Source organism: Chelonus insularis, unplaced genomic scaffold, assembly GCF_013357705.1.
Source record: "Chelonus insularis isolate UGA/USDA-ARS -01 unplaced genomic scaffold, ASM1335770v1 scaffold_277_pilon, whole genome shotgun sequence".
NCBI classification, from domain to species: domain Eukaryota; kingdom Metazoa; phylum Arthropoda; class Insecta; order Hymenoptera; family Braconidae; genus Chelonus; species Chelonus insularis.
In genome coordinates, this window is record NW_023276791.1 from 40,311 (window position 1) to 67,975 (window position 27,665).

Genomic DNA, 27,665 nt, shown 5'->3' on the forward strand with positions numbered 1-27,665 from the left:
TAGCAATAATGTTCTTTTTTTTTCTAAAATACTGACAGATTAGAGCATAGTAAATGCGTGGGTCGAATTGCACAAGTAGTCTGAGTTGGTAATAAAAATCCAAAAGTAAAGGTCCAGTAGGTAACTGACGTACGTCGCGTGGCACGTATGTAGGTTGAAGGTAGTTTGCACAGCTCACACGAGCTATAGATGGTAGTAGTCTGATCCAAGAAGAGAAGAAAAACAAGTGGGCGAATAAGAGAGAAATCTTTGTCACCTCTCAGTTCATTCTGGTTTGTCACATAGCTCGCAATCCAAAGATATTTTTTTTTTTTATTTCCTTTTTTATTTTTATTCTTTAAACATCATACTATTATTATGCTAGCCATAAATTTCCATAACTTGTCATTCAATCTGTACATCTGATCGTGTTCACATGGAAATGTTAAATTATTTCCATTTCAAGTCTATAAAGTAAAGACTTGTGTTACTTTTTCCGTAAAATCTAAATGCCTTTGTACAAATTTACATTTTTATAGTTTTTAATGATAGCTTTTTTTTTTTATTTAAAATTTTACTTTTATCCCTGGAATGTATTGATGATTCATACACTCATGAGCAATGAACAAAGTTACGAGATGCACTCGTAATGTTGTTGGAACTTTTACTTTATTTAAAACATTCTCTTTTAATCTTGTGAATTTATAAGTCTGCAGTTTCATTGAAGTTTATTAAATGTCGAAGCTTTTAAAATAATTTATTAAAGAAAAATCATGTTTAACTGAGTTTGCTAGTCATTAAAATAAATTTATTAATAATTAAAATTGTTTTAAAAAATTTAAAAGAATCTAAAAGTTTACTTTTTGTTAAATATTATTATTTAAAAGCTTAAAATAATTTTAATATAGAAAATATTCTGGTTTGTTGTAAAGAAAGATGATCATTTGTAGAGCTTAATCTCATTTATTAAGTAATAAAATGATAATCTAATTTTGTCATGTAATGTTCTAAACAAGTATGACATGCTACTGGATGGTCAGACTAGATATCAAAGCTAGAAAAGAACTTGATACGTTAAGCCTTGACGTATCAAGAAGACACACGATGTTAGTTCGTACATTCTATCAAGCACACCTCTCGTTACAGACTACAGATATATACAAGGTCGCAAGTAAAAGTTTGTCATTCCCAAGGGAACACTATATTATTCTGAGCTGTATCATCAAGACAAATCTTTTAAAAGATTAAAACTGTTTTTTCTTTAATTCTTGACATAACATATAAAAATAATCAATCACTTCTACACATCCGGACTGTGAATCAACCAGATGTAACGTTAGATTCGAATTTTTTCGCAGAATCAATTAACAGGTTTGTTAGTAAGACATCAACTTGTAAATTGGATAGAAAATGTTTATTGGGATTTTTCGCTTTTTAATCCAAGTATGTAACTAGAATTCTACATGAAGAAAAAGAGTCTTGCTGATCCAGCTAATTGATAGTCTATTTTAGCAGTTATTTTAACATACAAGATCTTGGAAAATTAATAAAATCAACTTGCTATCGTTTAGCTATCAAAAAAAAGGTCATTAAGTGTATTTTGAGCTTGATATTAAGCTGAAATGTTTTAATTTAAAGGTCAGCTACAATCTGTTTTATGAAGCAATTATGCTAGTTTATATTATTAATATTGTTAATAAGTTTATTTTACATAAAGCTAGAGAATTTTTTCCATTCTTGCTTTTAGAATCCTACATGTAGGTCCAGTGGCTTGAATCTTTTCTTGAGTTTGATAGTTTCTTTGAATTTTTATTGTTTATAGTAAATTGAAATTGTTATAAACAATATATAATTGTTGGAAGTAAGGCAAAGTCATTAGCAATAATATTTTATTGATATTGAGATCAATTTTAAACAATATTAATTACTTAATAAGTAGAGCCTATTTCTAATGTCTTCTTTACTCTACTTATTTTACACTCTTTTTGTTATAAACAAAAAACTATTAGACCGAATTTGTTCCAACTACTTTTAAACCTTTTTCATTGTATTATCTTTAAAAGGAAATAAGTCTGAAGTCGATATCTTTACTGGTTCTCGAGATATTGAAAATGAAAAAAAACCTGACATACGTACGTACAATTGTACGTACGTACATACATTCATTTTAAAACCTTCTAACATGCTTTAAAATATCTCAAAACGTAAAGATATAATAAAATTACGAATTTCAAAAATCGATCCCATTATAATAACTTTCTAATGGGAAGTTAAAAAAATATTTTAAAGATGCAAACCAGTTTGTAATTAAAATGAATAGCCACACCAATATGCAAAAAAATGATTGCAATCCAATAATTTAAGCTTGAACTTAGTTATTGATCGCTAGATGTTCTGTGACTGATCTTAGCTGGAGGGTGTGGATCCTGGTGGTGGTTTTAATACGATTAAAAGAGAAACCGCCTGAAGAATCGCTCCCTTTTGCAGGGCGTGTCGTCGGCATTAATCTCTAACATCGATTTACAAATTATACGAGAGTGTATAGTAAAGTTGAACTCGCAGCTCTGTCGAGCGTGAAATTGACCAAGAGGAAGAGACTTGGAAGAGAAGAATCGTGATACTCTTCTTCTTTTCCCTGACTCGTGCCGACGTCTCTTGGACTTTTCTTGCCTGTTGTCTTTCTTCTCTTTTTCCTCGTCGTTTGCAAACTTGGCTCGATAGCTTGTCCAGTCGAAATTAAATTCCAAGAAATCAAGACGCCAATTTATTGTGATGCTATCGTGATCACAATGATGATTTCCGTCAAGGCTTGTCGTTCATTCTCTGACGTTACTTTCCGGATCATTTAAAGTCTTCTAGGTAAAATGTGATTGAATAGTCAACTTGGTGGTTAATTGTGTTTAAATTATACACATTATACATCTAATAAACAATTCATTTGACATTCATTTCAATTTTAAATCTATCGAATGATTGATCTCAAATTTTTTTAGTTTGAATATTAATTTTAAAGTTATCTCTACCATAGCTTTGCTACTGTGTCTGACTACATTGATAGAAGAGGTTTATTACTATTAAAATCAATGTTTTTTAATTGTTAATAAATATTTTATTTTAATTGTAAAGAAACCTTGGTTATGAACAAATTAGTCTTTTTATAATGAATGAATTTCATTTTATCGTAAAGAAATATTTCTTAACAGTTTAGAAAATATTTTTTTACTTACCCCCGCTCAAAGTTGAAGTTTGCTCCCTGTTTTCAAGTCCCAAAGCGACGTATTCTAACCTGCATAAAAAGACAAAAAATCGTCTGTGCGCATGCCCAGACTCTGCGAGAGAGAAAACGTCACTTTTCTAACTTCAAAAACAGGCAACAAACTTTAATTTTGGACGATGATATGATAAAAAAAGTATGTTGGCCATGAAAACAAAGTAAGACATCCTTACCTGGGTGTTTGTCACCCTTGCCTTCGGCTTGGGATGCCATTTTATATCCAGGTCAGAATATCATACTTTTCTCCCTTGGTTAACAATGTACTAATTTTAACAGTTAATAAATCGGCGTTTGCAACGCCATCTAACCTTATTTTTTCGCTATTTTTTCCGTATAAATTACTTTTAGAAGTCTTCAAAGAAATCTTATTAGCAAGAGACAAAACCTAAAAGTCTTTTATTATTTATCACAAAAATTGCAATAAAAAAATCATTCCTGCTAAATTTTAATTTTTATTTATTTAAAATAAAATTAAAATCCTTAACAGAATGTCAATATGTATCTTATCTTAAAGTTTAAAATTCTCACGGAAGTAGATAAGTCCAGGACATGAACGTCTTAGAGATAAGTGTCTTGACGTGGTGTTCTTTCCACTGTGTATATAAAACCGTGGGCAAGTTGTTGCGCATACAAACGTTTGCAATGTCGGTAATCGCACTTGGACTTTTCACGCAACTACCTATTACATATACTCATTTTTATCTTGTAATAATATGCACCTTGCCGTTCAACATTTTACCACTTTTGAACTATATCCAATAACTGCTATACTTTTCCTTTCTTTTTTTTTTGTTGCCAATTTTTTTTAATTTCACTGCTGATGATTTATTCAATCATCGAGTTTTTTTCGAGCAGGTGAAGACAAAATATATCTAAAGGAATTACATGATCCACCGAATTTCTTGGTTCTTCAAAAGACGTGGGAAGCATCTAAAGTAGGCGGTGCAAGTGTATTATTCCACTCTGTTTGCCAGCAAGGCCATTACTTGAAACTTTCATTCATAGAACGTTTCATCGGAGAAAGAGAATGATGGTCAGTAGCACTTGGCATCATCATAACTTACCCACGATGAACAAGTTTTTAGGCTTAACCGATTTTATCTGCTAGTGTTTTATACATTTTTCGTTGAATCTTCATATATAGATCATTCTATGAATATTCAAAAATATTTCTAATTTATTACTAAATGTTTTCTCCTGCTGTTTAGTCGGCAAATTAACTTGAAAAAATCTCAAAACATATCTTTATCAATTTAAAAGCAAAATAAATGGATTATAAAATTTAATTCCACTTGATTTTTGCTTTAAAATTAGAGAGGAGTAATATTGAAAAATTTTTTTCTCCACTTCAATCAATCATCAGCATCCGGTTAATCATAAGAAGTGCATTCAAATGGGTCAATTACATCTGTAATAATTTTTTTTGCATAAAAAGTAGTCAATCTTCACAACCAAGTCTGACATGGATCCTGGAAATTTTTTTATCTGTGAAGGCTAATGCAATATGGTAACAGACAGAAGCTGAACAAACACATTGTTTAAGCTAAAACACGTCTTATCGGTGTCTATCATTTACAGAAGTCTTCTCCCTTTCTCTTATAGAGCTTCATCCTGTTTATAGTAAAAGTCTTTATACAAAGCAAGCCGCTGCTGATGTTGGTAAAAAAAAAAAGAGGAACGGAATCGTAAAAAGAAGTATAGAGAGCTCAAATGAGTGAGAGGAATCAAGAGATGCGTGTTATTGCTTATATTCTGATAATCGAACTGGCTTCTTCGAAAATTTTATTAAACATTATGGTTTTTATGCTCATGTAGATGGTTGTTTGAGTGGAAACTTAAAAATGTCGTAACAATATACAATATTCTCTATCCAAGAATATAATTTTATTTTCATAATGATAATAATAATAATTATTTTAACATTTGCAGAATAATATTGCTGAAATATTGAATGTGTAAAAAATTTCGATATTTTATTTTTATGAGTCTTAAATAAAATAAATAATTTACAGAATAGTTTAAATAACTTTGAAATTTAAAAGAATTGTAAACTAATTCTTTAATAAGGACTGTTAATAATAAAATATAATAAAAATAATATTTCTAACTTATTAGAAAATAGTAGGAATGATTATTTTTAATTATCATTTTCTTCCTTTCTGAAAAAAAAACATTTTTTTTTTATTGTTTAATTTTATTATTAATAATTTTATACTTTAAGATTAATTTTCGTAACAAAATTTGGTTCTTTATTTATTTTTTTTGTCATTATAATCATTTAATATTTCACTAATTGTATTCAAAATTAATTCATCATCATTTTTATATTTTTCTAAATGAAATGTTACAGCTTATAATAAATTACAGAACTTAAATTAAAAATATAATTTAGTTAAATCAAATATCTATTGGACTATGAATAATGAAATCAATCTTAGAAAAAAAAAATTTAGTAATAATATTAATAATAAACTTATTTTATTTAACATAAATGGGATTGAATTAATTTACTTAAACTGTAAAATTATGATTAAATATTTAGCTTTAGTAAAAATAAAATATTTACAATTATTCTCTCTAGTTCCTGAACAAGTAAAGATTTTATACATATTGATGATTAGACTGAAGCTAGTGATTATAAAATTTTTCTTTTAAATAATAATTATTAGAAGAGTTATATGATTTGTTCTTGATACACTTCTTAAACAAGTAATGACTTCATTACAAAATTTTGTCTTTTATTCAATAATTGATTTTTTTCCAACCTCATTGCTAATGATCTAATGAAGTCAGTTAATAGTTGAAACTAAAAAATAAATAAAGACATCCTTTGGTCCAATTCATTAGAAAAAAAAAAAGTAAATTTAAAGTTTTTTTTTCTCTTGATAAATTTAATAGTAAATTCTAGTCTCTGCTGCAGTGTTTATTTGAAATTAGTTAACACGCCATTGAATCATTGATCTAAATTAGCTAAAGGTTAGTGAATCATCATTTAATCTATAATTCCTTAAAGAGCAAAAAATAAAAAAGATGAAATAAAGTAAAGACAAGAAAAAAGTGAATAAAAATGTTGAAAGGATCTAAAGTAAATCCTTTGTGCGTTTGAAAATAGATTGGTGATGTTTCAGTAATGATCTCTAGGATGCCGGAAGTGCAAAGCTATGTCATTGAGAATTCTTCGAATGTCCAGAGAGAAGACATTCATACAATGTTACTCTGATTCGCAAGGGCCATTTAAGACGCGTGACTCACTCGTGGGTAGTACTGGTGTACTTGAGTTTAAACTCAGTATCAAGACCTTATACGGATTGAATTATCTCGACCAAGAGTTATTTCAAGTCATCATCGTACTCATTTGACAGCTTATGATCACATGAGCTACGCTTTCACCAACTTTTCTCTCTCATCCAATCTGTCAATATTCATTGAAATTTTTTTTTCCCTTGTTATGAATATGTGTATGGGCTTGTTTGTTAGTTGCTTCTCTGTATGAAGTCAGTATCAAGCTGAATTAAGTATATCTGAGAAATAAGGCTAGGGTTTACCCAAGAATATAACCACCTTTTCTACTCATTAATTTGCTAAAACGGATCCTGAGAAGAAAACAAGGCCATGGGAATTTATATCTTTTGTCGTATGTACTCTCCTTTGTGTTCATGAGTGTGGAGACTCCCTCGCAATCCGTTATAGAGTATCTTATTGTTGTTAGACGGGCTGACCTTCGTGATGCAACTAAAGTAGCAGAGTCAAGGTGTTGATCTATCCTTGCTGCTATAGTTTTCATGATTTCTAGTTTTTGTTGAGTATTTTTTTTTGCTGAGTAGTTCAAAGTTGCTGCTTGCATTATTTGAGTGAAAATTTTTTTTTTTCATTTGAGACGTATTAATTACCTGTGAATTGATGAATAAATTCAACAACAAGGATTAATAACTATTTTTTTTTTAATGAATAGATCATTTTTTTGTCGTATCAAATATTTCTTTTATTCATGTTGGAGAGATTTATTATTATTATTATTTTTTAATTATTGATATTTATTTTTAAAAAATTTTTAAATTATAGTAAATAGTGTTGAAATAAATATTTTACTTTTAGACAGGATTGTAATTGAAGTAATCATTTTTAATTTTTCTAAAAAAAAATTGTAAATATTTTAAAACAATGAATATTAATGAATCAGTCAAATTAAAAATATGAATTAAAATTGAATGTTGGAAATGATTTTTAAGGATGAGGATGTTATTGATAATAAATAAGATTATTTCAAAGGATGAGTGCCCATTACATTAATGCATTTTTTTCATAAACAAACTAACACTTCAAGATTTACGTGAAATGTTGGGACATTATGCTCACATAGAAAAAAAGTATTAAAACTATAATAATATTGGTTATTTTTTAATGAATTGTTAAAAATTATTAAAAAATATTATAGACATTCATAATCTAAATATAATAATTAAAATGATGAATAATTAATTTTAATCGAAAAATGATTAATCCAAAAATTCTTGAAAATAATTTGCACTCAACTTTTTTGGAGAAACATCTGAAATAAAATTGACTTTTTAAAAAAATAATTTTTTCTTGACAATTAAAAAACAAAACTGAGCAATCAGAATGATTTTCTTATTTTAATTAATCTTGTTTTTACCAACGTAGTAATTACTTAGCAATTCACAACCTGTCTCTCATTTTTCTTTAAGCGGATTTTTGAAGCCAAAATATAAAATGTACTGAGAAAAATCATAAATGAGTCATGGATGAAATATAATTGGCTCATTTGATGTTAACTGATTTTAACGATTGCGTGCACACTAATATAAAGGTATTTTATAGTTATAAGATTATTATTAATTTCTGATGGTGTCTGGTTGTATTTCTCGTTAATCTACCAAGATACTGAATAGCCACCACAAGACACCAGCTGTGATATTCCATGGCGCCCACATCATACAGTTGCTTTGCTTGAGTCTAACCTTATTCGGACACCTTCATCGCCTACCAATTCTCAAGTTTGCCAACCAATCGAATGGTCCAGAGCAAAAACCTTTACCAGCCCTACCATCTCATTCCCTTTCATTCTCTTTTATATTTCGCAATTATCTACAAGTGGGTGCTCTCTTCGGGTAATTTCAACGTTCAATTTCGTAATGAACCGACAGGAAGGGAATCATAAAAGAAAATAATGTGTAAATTTTCATGATTTTTATTTATTTATTTTTTTTTTTTCGGTAATCAAAAACTAATTCCTAAAAACAATTTATTAAAAATATATTGACATGATGCTTTCAAATAAATTTTAATTTTATTCTTTAGTGTGATTCTAAAGTGAAAACTTTTGATGGAATTTTTTTTCTTATTACTCAACATAATAATGATGCTTTTTGAATAATAACCAAAGTCATGACGATATGAAATGATTTTTTCTTCTAACATAAAATGAAAGACAAATTTTTTAAGGTATTTCGATGGAGATTTATTTTTTCTTAATATTTGTTTTACTGCATTAGAATTAAAAATTATTAGAAAATAAAAGATTTATTTCAATGAAAAAAAAATCGATTAATCGTTTAGAACTCAATCATTTTTTTAATCTTAACTCTACTATAAAATAAGGATTAATCTTTTTTTTTGAATTTTTTTATGTTTTTCAAAGTAATGGAAGACAAATTAATCAATATGTAAAAAGCTAGTGTGTATATTTAATAAAAAATATTAATTTCATTTCAAAGGTCCCTGGGTTTTCTTTTATACAACCCGGAGTAATCGAAATACCTTAAATGAGATTTTTTCTAATAAAAATAAATTTTTTCTTCATTATGAAAATTCTTTATTACTGGATAATTATTTGTCAATATTAGTTAGGAAGAATTTCATTAAAAGAATTGTCTTAAGTTGATTCTTAAGAGGTAAATGAAGAGAAAATTGGTCATTTAGGTAACAATTATGATACTTAAGGTAATTGAAAAGGATTCTGGGAATGATTATGACCGATAAATTACCTAAAAACGTATCATTTAATGTATATTTTTTATATAAAGGGTAAATATATTATTAAGAAAAGTATTTTAAGTTGAATTTAAGTCTGAGAAATGTTCTGATGATGACAAAAAATAAGTGGTCCCATTGACGTCAAATGTAATTCAAGCTGGATGAAGATACAGTCCACATTTAATTATACTCGTTTTGCACTCATGCGTTTTAAAGTAAAGTCTTTACGAAGAACAAAATTGTGGCAATTGAATTTCAGGAATGCAGACACATTAAAATAAAGTATACAAAAATTATCAATGTCCAAAAATTTAACCAACTTCTTCTCTCTGTTGACCAAACTTCTTTATATGTATTCCCGTGTGAAATTACAATTTAATCCACTTGAATAACCGTATAACAAAGTCATTAGAGTCTTTCAATTGTTCATTTACATTTCAAAAGTCATATTATGCTTTTGTATAATTCATTTCAACAATTATTCCCATCACATGATATCATAACTATTAACTTTTGTTTGTTTTATAAATTTCACTTTTATGAAATCACAACCAAGTTTAATTGAAAGTGCTTCTTGTCATTTATCTACTTACAATTATTACACATGTGAAGATAATCCTTTTTTTTTTCTTTTACACGATATGAATTAATTTAATGGATTGTAGTTTACTTTTATGATGAAATTATTTTTCTCATGAATTTTTTCTGTATTTTTTCATGCAATTCATAGCATTGGAAATACGTCAAGGTATGAAATCATTTTTAACTCACTCATGTTCTAATTTTTTTTCTCATATTTAAGCTCAAATCACCTAAAATTTTTTCAATAAACTATGCAATTTTTTTTCTCGTTTTTTTTTCATGTAAAAAATATTTTTAAGTATTCAAAAAAAAATCGTATAAACATTAATAGTGTAAGTGCATTAAAAATTGTATAATAAATTTATTTATTTATGATAAATAATTTTTTAAGAAATTTTAAGATGACATGGTCGGTGTACTTATCACGAGTCCTTTACCAAAATATTATTTATTATAAGACTATTAATGTATTTACACTATTAATCTTTGTTTTCTAATGTGTATACTATTTTTTTTGCATATTTATAAACATTTTTACCTGAAAGAAACAAATGAAAAATGTACAGTTTGTTGAGAAAAATTTGAAGTGATTTAAAGTTGCTACAGTCTAGCCTTGGTCAATAAATAAAAATATGATATTAATTATAATATAAAAAATTGGCAAAAGCTTGTATTAAATAAATTTAATTGATAAAAATTGAATAAAAAATTTCTTATAAAATAAAAACTTGACCACAATATTTATTACAAATATTTTTTATTAAAAACAATTAGTTTAATTAAATAAAAGGGTAACTCTGTATCTAACATTTGGTGTTGGTAAACATTTTCAGACTTACACATGTCTACATGTGTGTGTAGTCGTCAACAACCAGCCATGCTGTTCTCCTACTGTAAGTTTGCACTTTGTTCCTCATAAAGAGGAGTGTGTTGCATGATTTACAATACACAAATCTTCGACTTATTTTTCTATTGTACAGAAGCTCTCATTTATTTTCTTTTCTACTACACACTTGTTCCTTATAGCCTATTGACTTCATTTTATCTTCTTCTTTTACAATCGACTCTTATTTTGTATGTTATGAGCATTCTGTTGTATTTGCACGTATAACTCCTTTCGTATATGTAAGTTCTCTCTCATGTATTCTCGTCACGCTTTACGCATCGACAACATGCGGTTTTAATAAAAAAACATTCTTCAATGTGACATATAGAACAATAATTATTTTTAATTATCTGTTAATATTTTATTATTTAATTAAAAGCTGATACTTCAAAGTACTTTTAAATTAAATTTATGTTTTTATGTTAATAATTAAAATATTTCAGTCATAATTTCTTTGGCATTTTTCAATGTCGATTTAATGTTTTTATTTTCTTCGTACTTTTATTTTGCTTTAGCTGAATTGCAGTTCCAGTTTATTTTTTCTTTGTATTTCATTTTATTTTATTATAAAAAAAATTAAATACATAAATTGGATTTAGATAAATACTAATGCAATCTGTATTTTTATAGGCAAGCAGACATGTCGGAGATTTATTCGAAGATCTTCGAGATGGACACAACCTCATATCTCTCCTGGAAGTGCTCTCTGGCGAACACCTTGTAAGTATTGATTTTTTTTTTCAAACAAAAATTCCTAAAATAATTTTTTGCAGTTCAAAATTAGTAAAAATAATTTAACAAAAATGATTACATAAAAAACACTGACTTACAAATATTATATTCAATTTTTAAAAATAACATAATGTTATTTTTACAACTGTGATAAAAATTAAAATTTCGTCAAGTCTCGAGTGTACTTCAAATGCTGTCCATACTCTGATGTTAATTCTAATAAAAATATATTTTAAATTCAAATCATAATCTATTAATTCTGACTGATAAAAAAAATTTCTCAAAATAGCACACAGGTCAAGCAAATTAATTCAAGACTACAAATTTTATTCATCCATCTATCCAAAAATAAATACTCCAACAATTCTTGTCAAAGTCACTAAAAGTATTACTATTATTATCAAAGAAGAAAAGTTTAGCATCTGAATTGTAAAATGATTTTTTTTTTCTATTTTTCTTATCATCATTCTTCTAAACATAAATAAGAATTTACCATTTTAACTTCCATCTTTTACCTATTAATTATGTAACAATAATTTTTTATATTCTATTAAATTTATTTTAATTAAAAGACGATTCACTAACGATCTCTTTTATCTCAAATAACATCCAAAAATAGTCTGAATAAAACAGATCTTATCAAACTCAAATCGCGATTTTTTATATCCAACATTACATGTTGAAGCAAAAAACATTTTTCTTATTCGTATCGGCATCAATGATCGGCTCTCTTTGACCTGGACTTTGACTAATGATTTTCACTTGAAGTACAGGTCGCAATGATTATCCTCGATACTCTCACACTCGTGGATCAATTGGAGCTAATCAGGTCGTGTGTTTAGCTTGTACTGGTACACAGACTTCTGAGGATTCCGCGAAGCAATCGATTGCTATTCGTGATTCACCTCGACGCGTCGATAATTACTTGTCCATGATTATTTATATACAAGAATCGTGACCACTGACGCAATTAAATGTTAATCTATCGACTTACAAGTGTAGATTTGTTTTCGGGTCAAATATACCGTGGGATTCAATTGATTTTTGCTTTTTTAGCTCTTCTGCTTTCATTTGAGCTATGAAAACCTTTGATTCACGCTTATAAACATGGCAGTAAATTGACACTTCAATTAATCTTACATACTATTCATTTAAATGTATGTAGAGTACTAGTACAGTGGTAAAATATTCAGTCAAATTAACCCTTCTAGACTCGTTAACTTACAATTATTAGGTAATCGTAGTTTCTACCATCGTCTATTTTGTGCAATCTAACTTTGGAGGAAAGTACGATCAATACCTGTCTGTCTTATCATCCTATTTCTACTGCTATTGGAAAAAGAAACTCATAAAATTCAACATTGACAAGATTGGATGGATGGAATTATTGAGAAATTTTTTTAAAAATTATTTATTAGCTATCAATCAATTAATTTATGGATAATCAATATGAATTGCTAATAGTGGATAGATATTTACTCAAGATTGATTTATTAGTGAATTGATGAATAGCTTGTTTTTTATCATAATGAGAAGAAATTTTTATAAGATAAAAAATGATAATGACACCTACTGCTATTAATAATTTTATCAAATACAATTTCAATTATTTTTATTAATATCGAAATATTTTAATAAAAGGAGTTAAGTAATTTATTAATAAAATATTTTTTATTTTTGATTGTGTTGATTTTAAAGAATACATGATCTTATGATCGAGAATTTAATTGAAAGAAAAGATAGCAAAAAATTATTTTTCAAAAGTAAACCTTTTCTTAAGTCAATACTCTTTTTTTATATCACTGTTGTACTTGACATCATGTTAATCTTCTTTTTTCGTTAATTTTTTAGCCACGAGAAAGAGGTCGAATGCGTTTTCACATGCTGCAGAATGTTCAAATGGCCCTGGACTTTCTACGATACAAAAAAATCAAACTTGTTAACATAAGAGCTGAAGATATTGTTGATGGAAATCCTAAACTAACGTTAGGTTTAATATGGACTATCATACTCCACTTCCAGGTAAGTTACATGACCTTAAATTACTTATCAACATCATCATTATCAATAGAAGATAGAAATTAACATAATATATATATTATATGCTATTAAATTTCATCCATATTTACGTTCGCCTTTCGATCGGATTATTTTAATGCTCTTATTATTGCTTTTACACTAAAGACAGCATTAAAGACAGGAGATAAACGCATGTTGCAAATGTTTAATATTGTTTAAACAATAGTAATAATAAATTCCAAGTGAAAAAATTTTTTACAAATGCTCTCCTCAGTGACTACTACAAGAATCCGTCGTCAAAAAATTTTTAGCATCATCACTGCAAATATTAGTGTTTTATTTTAATACATTCAAAGTGTTTTAATATAACGTCATCCATTTAAAGCACTTGAAAATGTTTTAAAAACAACACAATGTTAATCCAATGGGTGACGTGATATTAAAACACTTTTAATGTATTAAAATAAAACACTAGGATTTGTAGTGATTGTATAATTAATCCCTAGGTATGGCTACTGGACTATTATCACAATTGCTATTTAGAAAATATCAAACGTAAGCTTAACGTGACTATTATTTCCAATATATACTTTCGTCCAAAAAAGTAAAAAAAAGACTATTCAACTTAACCGACGGAAAACGAAATATTTTCGTCAATCAGAGTGTAGGGCACTTTGCCAAATGCTTTCAAGGGGCTTGAAATTCACCGGGAATACAAATTACTACACGAAAAGCTACGTTCATATTGAATTCCGTCGAGTCGTTTGTGACGGTCCGGAAAGTTGACAGTCCCTTTTTTTGTCCTTTGAATTGAAGAAGAAATGAAGCCTCTGCATAACCAAGAGGACACATAAATCTTAAAAGCATCTTTTAAGACGACGGTTTCTCTTCAAGTAACTCTTTTCAGACATAAAATTCATTTTTTCATAGTTGAAAAATATTATATATTTTCTTTTTTTATTTGCAAGTCTGGTTGTAACTATCAAATCATTTCCGGTTGTCATTTAGGGAAATGATATCCAAAATAGTCAGACAGTCTAAGTAATCAAAAGCAACTTTTTTGAAGCATTCAATTTAGCTTTTAAATTCTCAAACAGGTTTTAAAGATGATCATAAAAAAAAATTTATTTCTTTTTTTTTTTTTCTGCACATTAGATCAAGATCAAGGTCAATAAACAATTGTGTTATTGTAAAAATTGGAATAAACATTTTTATTTATTGCTATTTTTTTTAAGTTTGTTGCTAAAATAGATTTTTATTCAAAGATCAACAAGAAGGTATATGTACATATCTTTTTTTTTTTTTTAAATAAAATCAAGTATGCTATTTTCAAGATTTATAGGTCACTCGAACATTCAGACATTTATGAGCAATAAAAATATATTTTTTTTTCTATCTAATCAGTTGGTGGAATTTTTATATTAATACTCATAATACTTGACGATTCAGAAAATATATTAGATGAGTAAGACGTTAGGCATATCAAATGTGGTTAGAAATATGGTCTGAAGAATGACAAAAAAAAAAAAAAAAATTCAAACTGACTAACCGAGTTACGCGAACAGAGAGACTCAGTGTTCATAGCATGTCTCTGTACATGATAATGGCACATTCGGTCTGACGATTAACCAACAGCTTTTCACCCAGAGAATTTACACTTATCAAATAATTCCATCGCAAACCATTCATACTACATTCACAAGTAATACTATATCATGAGCACTTTTCATTTAGCAAGTTTTTTCTTTAGCAAACAAAAAATATAAAAGAAAAATATCTTCACATCTTTTTCATCAGAGTTATTTTAATTAATTAATACAATATGTTTGAAATTTTATCAAAACACTTTATCATCATAGCAGAATATTTTAAGTGGATAATTAAATTAAATTCAATTAACTTAGAGACAAAAATGTAAAATCAATCATTTATCAGACTGAACTGAGACTAAAGGGTGACAAATAATTGCATCTGGATTTGATCCAAGATAATTCTATTCATGGCGTTCATAGGAGAAAATGAAAAAAGGAATAAATTTGCGAGTAAAATGTTATTAATAGTGACAACAAAAAAAAAAAATACTATCTATTTAGCTTAATTATCAAAGCTTTTTACTTTTTTATTTTCAAGAGTTTGCAGTGCACTCGTTTTCTAATTGAGCAATCTCTTTTTTTTTGCGCGCCGCAGAAATGGCGACGCAAGGTAAGTTTGCAGCCACCTTTTCCCATTTATTAAAGTCTTTGTTAATCCTTTGCAAAATCATTTAAACCAGTAGATGCTAATTATTAAGTAAAAATAATAATAATTAAAGTTCTTTGTAAAATATTTTGAATTCATATTTTCTCTCATATTTATTGGTGTCTGTAGGTATTAGAGATTTCTGTTTATGACTGTGATGGTTCTGATGCTTCCTGCAATATCGTTCAAGTCTTCTTTACTATCCATAGCTTTTTATTAGTAACTAAATCTAGATGTCTCTTGTTGAAGGTTTTATTTAGTAGCGCCAACTTAGCACGAAAATTAAATTCATTTACATTCGACAACATAACGTGGGTGGCTGAAAAGTAAGCTTATGTGACTTACCTTTAATTCCTTTTCCTGATGTATCGTGTCTAATGGCCTAGTCTTTGTCCTTTGAATTATTGAACAGTTTGCCATTTATTTAGATATGCGATCGTTCACGCCCTTGTTTCACAATTAGTTGGAGCATTTGATGTATATTATTATTCACAGGTTGTATTTTAATGCCATTGTTTTTCTAAGTGTTTTTATTTCTTAGAAATTTCTCTCCATTAATCTTACTCCTTACAATCTAATGCTTACATTAGATTATTGCGATTATTATTCTTGTTGCAAATACATACATTTTAATTCAATAAAAAATATTATTTACTTAAGAAGGTTGTTGTATTTGCGAAATGAAAGATCAATCAATAAACAATTTTTTAAGTATCAGTAAATAATTTAAAAAAAATTTAACTCACTTCTTTAAATAGATTTCGTAGTTTAATTTAATTAAATAAATAAATGTATAAAGTTAAGATAAAAAGTGAGGTTAAATACTAAACTTAATAGCATAAATAAATTTCTTATAAACAAAGCGATAAAAATTTTATTACTATGTAATAAATGAATTTGATTGAACAAGTTTCGTTTAATATAAATTATTATTTATTTATCTTTAAATTAAATTTGAACATAGGAAAAAATGGGATATTTGTTGTAAGAAGCTGATGAACTCTGTACTGAATGTGAATCAGTCTTGTTTTCTCTCTATTCTCTTTGTCGGTCAAGGTAACACATTAGGTCTGGCGATTTACTCTACAAGTGATTACACACGATACGCGTATAAGTCTAATGAATAAAATATTACGCAATCATCTTTATCCAGCCTTATTCGTCAAAATAACACGTCGCGATTTATTTCGCAAGTTAAGTGAAATTAAATCGCTACATGAGACACCTTAGTTTTTATTTATTTATAAATAAAACAATTCTCTAATATATTATTTGTATCTAAGGACGGTATCGGATTACATCAAAAATAAATATCTTACTTCATATTAAATCATAAGTCTTAAATTGTGACGTCGAGTGTCACCATTTTAGGAAATTTTTCATTGAGAAAATTAAGTAAGCATGGTATATTGTAATTTTATGTGGGTGTTATATAGCGTTCCTGCATAATCTTGATTATGATAATTGTTTGTCCGTGATTAACGCCCATGTTTATTATAGAACTTAGCATCAGTTAAAAATAATTCTTCTGTTCAAGCTATTTAATTCCAATGCATACTATCCCTCCGGCGAAAATATTAATCAAGTGTTCTGTGCACGCACGCAAGGTCTTTACTCTCAATTGATACCTTGCTGAATAAAATGAAATAAAAAAAATAATTGATTAAATAATTTACAATCGCGTGCTTCTGAAAAAGTCTTGACGATATAGAATATCACTGATCGTGTCGGGTTTCTTTTAATCCCTCATGACGTGTATTTTTTTTTAACTTCGTTAGGAAGAAGCCACGTTTATTTGACTAATTAATGCTATTTTTTTTTATGAGGTTAATGTCCTCATTGTGTAGACATAAGCGATTTTTTTTTTCAATCAACTTTCTTATTGATTTTTTGCATTTTTTTTAACTTCTCATGAGGAAGTTATTGTAATGGGATCGATTTTTAAAATTCGTAATTTCTATATATCTTTACGTTTTGAGACATTTAAAACCACCTTAGAAGATTTAAAAATATATGGATGTACGTACGTACAATTGTACGGGCGTATGTTCGGTTTTTTTTTCATTTTTAATATCTCGAGAACCAGTAAAGATATCGACTCCAGACAAATTTCATTTGAAAGATAATAGAATGAAGAAGATTTAAGAAAAGTTTAAACAAATTCGGTCGAACCGTTTTTTGTTTATAATAAAAAGACTGCAAAATAAGTTGAGTAAAGAAGACATCAGAAATAGGCTCTACTTATTAAGTAATTAATATTGTTTAAAACTGAGCCCAATATCAATACAATGATCAGTTGTCAATGATTGTATATGACTCCAAACAATAAAATATTGTTTATAACAATTTCAATTTTTTATGAACAATTAAAAATGGCTTTAATTTATTGAATGATCATTACTATGATTATATTCGATAAATATCAATAAAATGTTATAAATAACCTGATGAGATTGAACCATGGTGTATTGTTTATAATAATAGTAATTTGTTATAAACAATAAAAACTAAAACATGACAAAATTGCGGATTTTTATGAATGGGAAGTTCTCCTTCAGGGCACAAAGTGCGTTCATACCTATTTTTTATTTTAATTTTTGCTTGACTTTCATGTGAGTATGTGAAATTATTGAGTTTAGTTTAGGTGAAGTGTGAGAAAAGATGTAATGATGATTTCAATTTTTTTTTTTTGAAGAATACACATCTTTATGACTCTTTCAATCTCTTGCCCTTTCTCTTCTCACTTACATGAGTGAGAAAAAACCACCAGGAACCTTGTTATCCTGACAGACGTACATAAATAAACCAGCTGCTCTTTGCAACGGTACTTGTGATCAGTGCTGACACTTTTATTCACATTTTTGTTGTTAAATAATAGTTTATAACTTTGTAGGTTTTGAATTTTCATTATTGATTCAGTTTGAGTGACATTCAAAATATATTTTAGTCATTTAAAAAACTCATAAATAATTTTTTATTATATTATAATAATTTCTGAATGCTTTAATTTTTATTGATATTAAAAAATAATTGTTTTTTTATCATTTAATAATACCAATTTTATTAAATAGTTATTATTTATTCTTTATTTTAAATAAATAAAAAACAAGATACTAATTAGTTTATTGCCAATTATAATAATTATTTATTATGATAAACTTAAAAAATAAAATTTATCAAAAACAAAAATGTTAATTTAACAAATTAACTAATGAATCATTAGTGAGTATTTACTTTGTCAAATATTTTAAAAATAAATCATTCAAAAATTTCAAAAGCTAATAAAGTCTTTAAATGCAAATACCAACATTTAATGAATAAACAATCAGTGATGAAATAAAAGATAATAATTTCCTAAAAAATATTTGATAATTTTCATGATTAATATTATTCCTAAAAATTAAAAAAACAAAAAAAAAAAAACAACCTTCAGAAACTTTCTCATCATCTTTCTTTTTCTTAAATTAAATCTCCTCATTTTTTCCAGCCACAATTTTTTTAATAATTTTTTTTAAAGAGCAAAATTTCGGACAGAAGGATAATTGACGTCGGCAAACCTCGTGCCGGAAGTTAATGTGAAACGGGCCCGGGTGCGATGACTCCATATCCGCCTGAGGATCTCTTTAAGTTGCTCGCATTCTGCATACGCACTTATTCTTCGTAATTTTTTTTTTCTCTTTTTCTTACTGGTTAGCTCTCTCTCTCTCTCTCTCTCTTTGTCTCACATTCATCTTTTACTGTCGACATGCTTACAGTAACTGCAAAGTAATTAGCAGTTTCAGGTCTTAATTATACCGCAAAATAAAAGACGAAATCGCCAGCACACGTTGATGCTTTTACTTGGTAATGTCAAGAGAAAAAACTTTTAATCTGGTAATTGGTAGTGTGAAATTTTTTAATAAGTTCTTTGTACACTCTTATTCATTCAACTAAGTGCAGTTAAATAGAAGAGAAAAAAAAGAAAAAAGTAAAATCACTAGACATTTAAATTGTCTATTCGTTACAAGAACCTGCGAAAACATAAGCACCTGATGATGTTGACGCACTAAAGCGTGGATAAAGAACCAGGCCATTACGCAATTGGACGATTTAGATAGCAAAACAGTAAGGCCGTGACCGTATCGGGCATGCGGTAACGAAGACACAGACGATCAAGTAAGAATAAGTGAATGCGTATGTTTTTTTCTTTTACTTTACTTGACTTATCTTGATTTCTATTGACATTTCGTCACATTGTAGATGTAATTCACATGACTGAAATCGTCATTTTCTTCCGTGTATGACTCAAACAGACTCGAATGATACATACACACACTATAAAAATAATCACATTAGGACATTTACTCAAGAGTTGAAGTGTCAATTATCTAATTAACTGATACAACTAATTGATATAATCTGTAAAAAACTTGAAATTGAAAGTACGATTGCTAAAGATAAATAAATAATTATCACAAAAAAATGAGAAAGAAATATTTCAAAACAAATTATTTATTTTGTATTAATTAATAAACTATACTCAAATGTTAATTATCTAATTAATAATCAGAATAAATTTGATATAATTATTTAAATATTAGAAACTCAGTGTTGACAGCATTAATTACTGTTTTAATTAAATCATCAATAAATAACAGATTTAAAGATTAATTTTAAAATATTTTACTCACTAAAATCGGTTAATTATAAGCCTAGATGATGAATAAATCATATCCTAGGTTCGGAACAGGTTTCATAATAATAAATATTCGATTATTATTAAAGACATTATGTATGATTAAAGCTGACATTGAGTAAATTTTCGTGGTTTTTCAAGCTGTATATGGTTCCCTTAAATCGAGACCTTAGCGCCCACTCGATGCGTAGGTTTTCGATGTCAATGTGAAAGATTTTGAATAGATAAATAGACCAAATGAATAGAAAAGAAAAAAAAAACAAGATGAAGGCAATGGCTTAGACGAGACTAGTGTTAACAACAAATCGTGGCATTATCCGCAAAAGGAAAGGAGGAAGGACGAGATCGGCGATTCGAAATCGGCATCGCCCACGCGGGGAACACGAGGACGTGATATGCGCATGCGTCAATTAATAAGTAGGGAGGGAAAAAAAGAAGAGGATTATATCAAGTGGTATGGAAGTGGGAGGGGAGGTATCCTCTGAGTGTGTCTCACCTGTAGACTCTGCTGTGTTTCCCTACTCCAACGCGGTACCATCGCGTTAAACTCCTGGTCACCGGGACCGGTTGGAAGTGCGGGTGGGGAAGCCCTAAGCGACAGTCGCTGCATGCCGGGCTTCGCGGCAGCGTGTGGTTTTAATATCACTCGTGTGTTTATCCGGATGGTTATATACGACTCGTCCAATCCCATATTTTACCTGCATTCCTTAATTATCATTTTTTATTTTGACGTCATCATTCAGCTGATGCATAATGATGAAGCGAAGGGAAGGACGTGTAGGCCAAGCGTGGTAGAGTCTCTCTCGACACATGGAGTGGAGGGAAACAACCCTGAATAAAATTTCCGGAATAACTCAATGGAGATTTTATAAAATCAACTGACACTCGGTGATCATCGTTGAGTTTTCCATTTCGCGTCGCGACGTTCACACCTAAATCTCTTGCTCTGATAATAAATATTTCTTTACGTAATCTTCACGTGGAGGCGAGTGTGTTAGAAGTTCTTCGAGCACTCCTATCCCTCATGGGAAGAGGAGCCTCTGTGCTCTCAGAGTGAAAGGAAAAGGTTGTTAATGGATACGTGCTTTTCTTTTAATATCCTGTGAATCGTGGATTTTATTTATTTGTTGTTTCCTTTGATGAGATACAGAAATTAAACGATGGTTCTATTATCAAGATGTAATCAATTTGGTTGATAGTTAATTCAATATTTTTTAATAAGTGAATTTGTTTTACTACGAAATTGTGGACTTTAATTTACAAGTGTTTGAAAATAGTAAACAGTGTTGTGTTATCTCGCACTTGTCACGAGTCAAGTTATCTTGCTGACAAAAAGAAAAAAATTTATTTAATCAACATCATCATCATTGTTGGTGTCATCATCATTATTCACTCCCAGCAGGAGGAGAATTTGAAATAATTTAATTACGTTTATTGGTGCTTGGTTTCTACAAATAATAATCGTGCTTGGAAATTGAATGAAAAAAAAATTAAAGTCATGTACCGGTTTAGTAAAGGCAGCCGGCTGTTCGTTCAGGGCACACGGGAGGAAGACGACCGTGACAATGTTGCTGCATCAAGTCCTAGTGGGTCAGAATTGCAGGCGATTCACACGAAACGTCATTTGTCCACCGAAATTCTAGGTATTCAGAGACTTTTAATGCTGAGAGAATCATTTTTTTTTGTTTTTGTTCCTTTTTAAGCCAATCAAGTCAGGGAAATTTTTTTTGTTGAATGAATGATGACAAGTAGAGTAATTACGGAAATTACGTCCTGAATTTTTAACATCAAACAAACAATTTTGGAAAGTTGAAAAAATTATTTGATTTTATTAAAGATAAATTTGGTAAATAGATATAAAACTTTATTTATTTACTGGTATAAAAATTGTCAAATAATTATTTTTATTAATAATTTATATTTATTACTCTATAATGAATGATCATTTAAAAGTATGTTCCAATTAAATTTTATCAAAAATTACAAATTAATTTTTGATTTCAAGGAAAAATTTATTCAAAGAATTTATTAATCAACTTTTTGAAGCTCAAAAATGTTTGTTTATCATTAATTGATAATTTTTCTTTCAAGAAATTAATTTATTCTGAATATTAAATAACACAAAATATCTAATTAGATTTCAACTAAAGTCATAACAAGCCAATAATGAATATAATTAGAGAAAAATTCGTTAATTAATAAATTACAAAATTAAAAGTCATTCAAAATAAAAAGATGGATAATTAATTACTCATGAAAGACTTGAATATTAAAACGATAAAAAATAAAGAATGTCAATTACAAGTTATTAAAGATCTGTTAAATAATTTATGAACAATAGAGACATTTATAGATAAACAGATCATGTTAGTTTTGATTAATAATAAAATAGGAAACAGCTGATCAGGACGTCGTAGCTCGACCTTGATCTTGCCCACGTGTCGTGGCCTTTAAATGGTCAGGCCTCGTAAACGATATCGGTATAGGTAAATGTTACAAGAGTAAGGGGGAACTTGTTCCTACATCAATTTGATTCCGTTGGCGTTGTCCTTCAGGATACCAGGTCACTCCTTGTCATCGGTCCATTCTATTTTTAGCATCAAAAAATGAAAAGAAAAAATTATTTATTGCTTATTGTTCTTATTCTTTCTTTTTTCAAATTTATTATTCATGAATTAAAGATGATTAAGCTTGACAATGTTGATGAACAAATAAATTAAAATTGCATTTTATTTCATGCATACTTATTTATATTTATTATTATTTACAATATAATAATTTAAAATTAGATTAATTCTCAATTGATTGACTTGATTGGTATAAAAATGATTCTTGGGTATTGAAAAAATGTCTTTTGGGTTGGTTGACATCATCTCCATCTAAATGATAGGTTCGTCGATTGAGTCGACGAAAACTTCGAAACGTGGTGAGAATGGAGCACGTCGAATCGTGACGCGAATAATTCGGAAGACAACGACTCTCACTCGAGGAGAGGAGAAGAGTACAGCGGAGAATTTAACGAATCGAGCTCAGGTGAAGTCACTTCAGTCTGAACAATATCATAAGGTCAGCAATCAGCAGAGTTCTAACGCCAAGTCTGCCAAAACTGTTCGGGTAAGAGAAGAGAAAATGCTACTTTCTCCATAACAAATTACCACTAAAAATATATATATATAATGATTGTAAACAACAATTAAGACTTTTCTATACATTTGTTATCATCTAGCAACTTGTTCAAACAACTGATAAGAACATATTTAGTCCAAAAAACCTTAGAGAGTGACATTGAGCCATTGATCAAATTGATAAAGAAGATAAGCTTTTAAATAATGATCAATGCTCCTTTCTCCCTTGTCGCAGACTTGTCTGTGAACAACAAGAGACAAATCCGGTCAGGGCCGGTCGCATACCGAACTCTTTTCTCTCAGTTAGCGAAAGCTCAGTGAATTGAAATACTTGGATTAATTATTCTGTATATTCTATATTTGTTTGTTGGTTTTAAAAAAAGTGGTTATGTTGATATTTTTTTTCATCTAATTCTTGATCAATTTTCCTAAATTAACATTCCTCACATTTCATTATTCACTATTTCCGAGTTAATCGTTGATGTAGATCTTGTTTAAAGACTTTCTAATCCAGGAAATGGTGACAGTTAAGTCTCGAAATCGAGAGTTGTTGAAAAAACTACACTTGAAAGACATTTGTGTCATTGCTTATCAATTTGTTGACTATTGATTTATTTACTCTGTAAATATGCATAGGAACGAGTTTACATATTACAATGTTGTTTGTAAATAATATTGATATTGATAAACAATTAACTCTGATTGTCATTGAATTAATTGAAGTAGAAAGAAAACTCTAGAAACTATTATGGTATGGTTTTTTTGAAAAATAAAGATATGCAAACTCTTGGAAGGCTAGATGACAATAGTTGACCTAGTTGGATACCTGCTTAGATATTAGAAGACATTTTAAAATATTGATAATGATAGATTCATTATGTAATATTTTAATAATTTGACATTCGACTAACACCTACTAGTTGTGTACAAAAATGCTCATTTCAGCATCAATGCCATCAATGTCATCATGCTAAGGCTCAACTGATCTTAATAGCCACCTACTGATTACCTTATTTGTATCAAGAATGTTGATTATCATCATTTATATTTCTTCCTAAAACGATAATATGAAAGAAGATGAAAAAAATTTTATTTATTGCATTATCAACTGTGAATACCTTTTTCAATAAAATGAAGCTATAGAAGCAAGTGTGCTGGACTTTTTTGCATTCTTGCCACCTGAATTTACAAAGTCAGTTGACATCAATTTGGATGATGTGTACAATAACTTTCCCTTGGAATGACAAGAAGTTGTATTTTGATGGATACAAAAATATAGGTGTAACTTTATCACCACAGTGATCAAGCAATTGGTCTCACCCACTGGATTTCTTCTCTCTGATGTTGCCTCATTCAACCTGACGTCATGAAGACTGTTATGGTGATGTCGGGCCCTGCTATCGTGCCCCATAAGGAGACAAACCAAGGACTATAATGTTACGGCCTACCATAAAACCTGTGTGGTGAAACCTTCTTTAATTCTTTCTTTTTCATCGCCCAATGTGTGTTTTCGCCCACTTTCTCAGTCAGAAAGGCAAATATGAATGACAAATGGGAATGAAATGAGTCTTCTCTGATTGATATTCAATAAAAAAAATTCACTGGAATTCCTTGATTATAATCAACATGTTTTTAGGATAAAATTTGAAGAAAATATTCAATATTTAAGCTTGATATGGTTATTTTTATGACCACTTTAAACATAAAATAAATTTCAATTCTTTTCGATTGATTTCTATAGAAAAATTCTAATATTTTCATTTACAAAACAGAAATAATTGAATATTTTTCCTTTTAAAGCATCTCATATTTTTTTTTATTACTTATTTACGAGGCATGAGAATTTTTATCACTAGTAAAAAATAGAAATGAAGTCAACTCTATTGGAAAATATTTTTTTCTTTAAATCACAAGTTGAAGTATGATGATAGGATAATTGATTACTGGAACAAAATAATGAGAAATTGATAATTAAAATAAAAATATTATTATTTTTCACCTGTTTAAAGTTTTTCCATTTTTCTTGTTAGTTGATTGTATTTCATGGTGGTTGTGGTTCTGCTTTCTCTTAAAGATATCTCTTACCACCTAACCAGAACTAATTACTCGTCCATCATGTGGCGAATTGTGTGCGTGTCATGATCAAGGTCGAGGGTTGTACCAGCGAGTCTAAACACTTCCGTTATTTCAAAAGAACAATCAAGTGTTTTTGACACATCTTGAGACAAAGGCCTAATTGATAGAAATCGCAATGATTTAATCTATTTTTCATGTTTCTATTGTTCTTCATTGTCGTGCTATTTATTTTATTTCACTCTAATGCTAACTTAACAATGTTCAGCATCAAGATCACCAAGACATTCAGATCAATCGATGCTACCTGACCGTTAGCTAAGAATGAAAGGAATAATGATCTTGAACAATTTCCTTATAGTAAATCAATGATCATTGATCAGTGAAAGAATATCGATTCAACAAATGTTCCTTGGTTCAATGATCTGTAGTTAAATAAAGTGCCACTATCATCACCAGACAGTTTCTATTTCTCAGTTATAAGATCGTGATAGGTCAAGTTAAGACCATCATTCAATTGGCTCTTCCTGGTGTTGCAAATCTCTATTTTTTATCTAAGTATTTGCGGTTGAGATACGCTTGTGGTATACAACTGTTTATAATAATTTGAAAACTCCTCAGAAATTATTTCATTTTCACTTTATATTCTATTTCCATTCTTTAAATAATTTTATTATTAATTTCATGGTAGAAAATTTGATATTTTTTCAACTATAAAATCATCATCTAATTTCTAGCAACTAGATACAATAATTAAATCATTTTATGCTCTTCAATTTACTCTATTTTTACTTTTCTTCTACTTTTATGCTTTCATTGAAATAGAATATCAATTTTTAATTACCATTTAATCATAATTATTTAAATAATTAATTTAAATAATTTCTATTCTTATAAATATATTTTTTTAGAATTATTTAATCATTATTATGCATATATTAAGATTTATTTCCATATTTTTTACATAGTAAACAAAAAAATTCCGTCACTCTTTGGTAATAAAAATTTTTTTATCGACTTAAACCTGTCAAAATTAGATTTTTATGATTTAAAAGTAAATTTAAACTCTTACTCATGCTTTTAACTATTTTCAAGATCCTGTCAATTATATTAAACAGTCCACAATCCTTGGTTGAAGCTTAAAAATAACTATGACTTTCCTAGATATGATCATTGAATTTTTATAATCCAATAATCAAATTGGAATACCTAGATATATGTATTGTTTTTCTAAGCGATAAATGGTTTATAATTGTGTTAAACGTATTATTATGTATTTAACATAACTGGATAATAATTCAGTAGAATTCTAATGTTATTAGCAGAAATTAAATCATAAAATTATTGGTTATGCAGTCAGTTCATACTTCGTACTGGTATTAAATAAAATGACAACTTATGGGAACGATTTAAAAAAAAAAAGAAATAAAAATAAAATAAATAAATGAAAATATAAACGATCGAAAGGTGAGCGCTAATATATCCCTTAGTTTTATTTAATGAGATAAAAGGTTTTATAAAATATGAATCTGCTACAACGTGGCTTTTAATCAACCACATTAGCATACATATTCGCTTGTACTGTAGTATTATACATTTTAAAATATGATCTAAGGAGGACATTTACATTTTCATTAAATGCTTTGCTTATCTTTGCATTTAAATAATATTCGATTCGGGAATTAATTTATGATATTACTTTTATTGGGTTGGTATATTTATTGAAATAAATTTCAATCTTACTTTGATCAGTATCATTTAAAACATGTTGTTATGGATGTAATAATGGAACATTTCATAAGTGTTCTCAGGCATTTATGATTCAATACAATACAATAATAACTGAGTTAACATTTAATCAATTTCAAAAATAATTTATTCAATATTTTTTATTTTTAATTAAAATAATTTAAATGCAAAGATTTACATATCATGCTAAAAACCACTAGAATTTAAAGAATATTTTTAATAATTTTATTTAATTAATTCTTATGCTTAAACATATTTTAAGTAATGCCTTTATATAAAAGTGTCGGAAACTATTGTTAAAAAAGTTGGTTCACATAATTAATGTTATTTATGACTGAT

The 27,665-nt window shown here is 28.3% G+C and overlaps 1 protein-coding gene across 24 annotated transcripts in view; it reads left to right on the forward strand.

Annotated features, from left to right (window-relative positions):
• The window catches only part of shot (dystonin-like protein short stop), a 97,399-nt gene that overhangs the window by 24,044 nt on the left and 45,690 nt on the right, over nt 1-27,665 (forward strand). For 16 of the 24 annotated variants that reach the window (XM_035093782.1, XM_035093772.1, XM_035093778.1 and 13 more), the window contains 4 exons: nt 9,978-9,995; nt 10,663-10,722; nt 11,346-11,435; nt 13,299-13,469. In XM_035093782.1, the coding sequence (XP_034949673.1) occupies nt 9,978-9,995; nt 10,663-10,722; nt 11,346-11,435; nt 13,299-13,469 (339 nt within the window). Of the gene's footprint in view, nt 1-9,977; nt 9,996-10,662; nt 10,723-11,345; nt 11,436-13,298; nt 13,470-20,922; nt 22,023-23,269; nt 23,494-27,665 lie in introns of those variants that run through there. The other 8 variants (XM_035093780.1, XM_035093798.1, XM_035093793.1 and 5 more) reach the window with 4 other exon arrangements.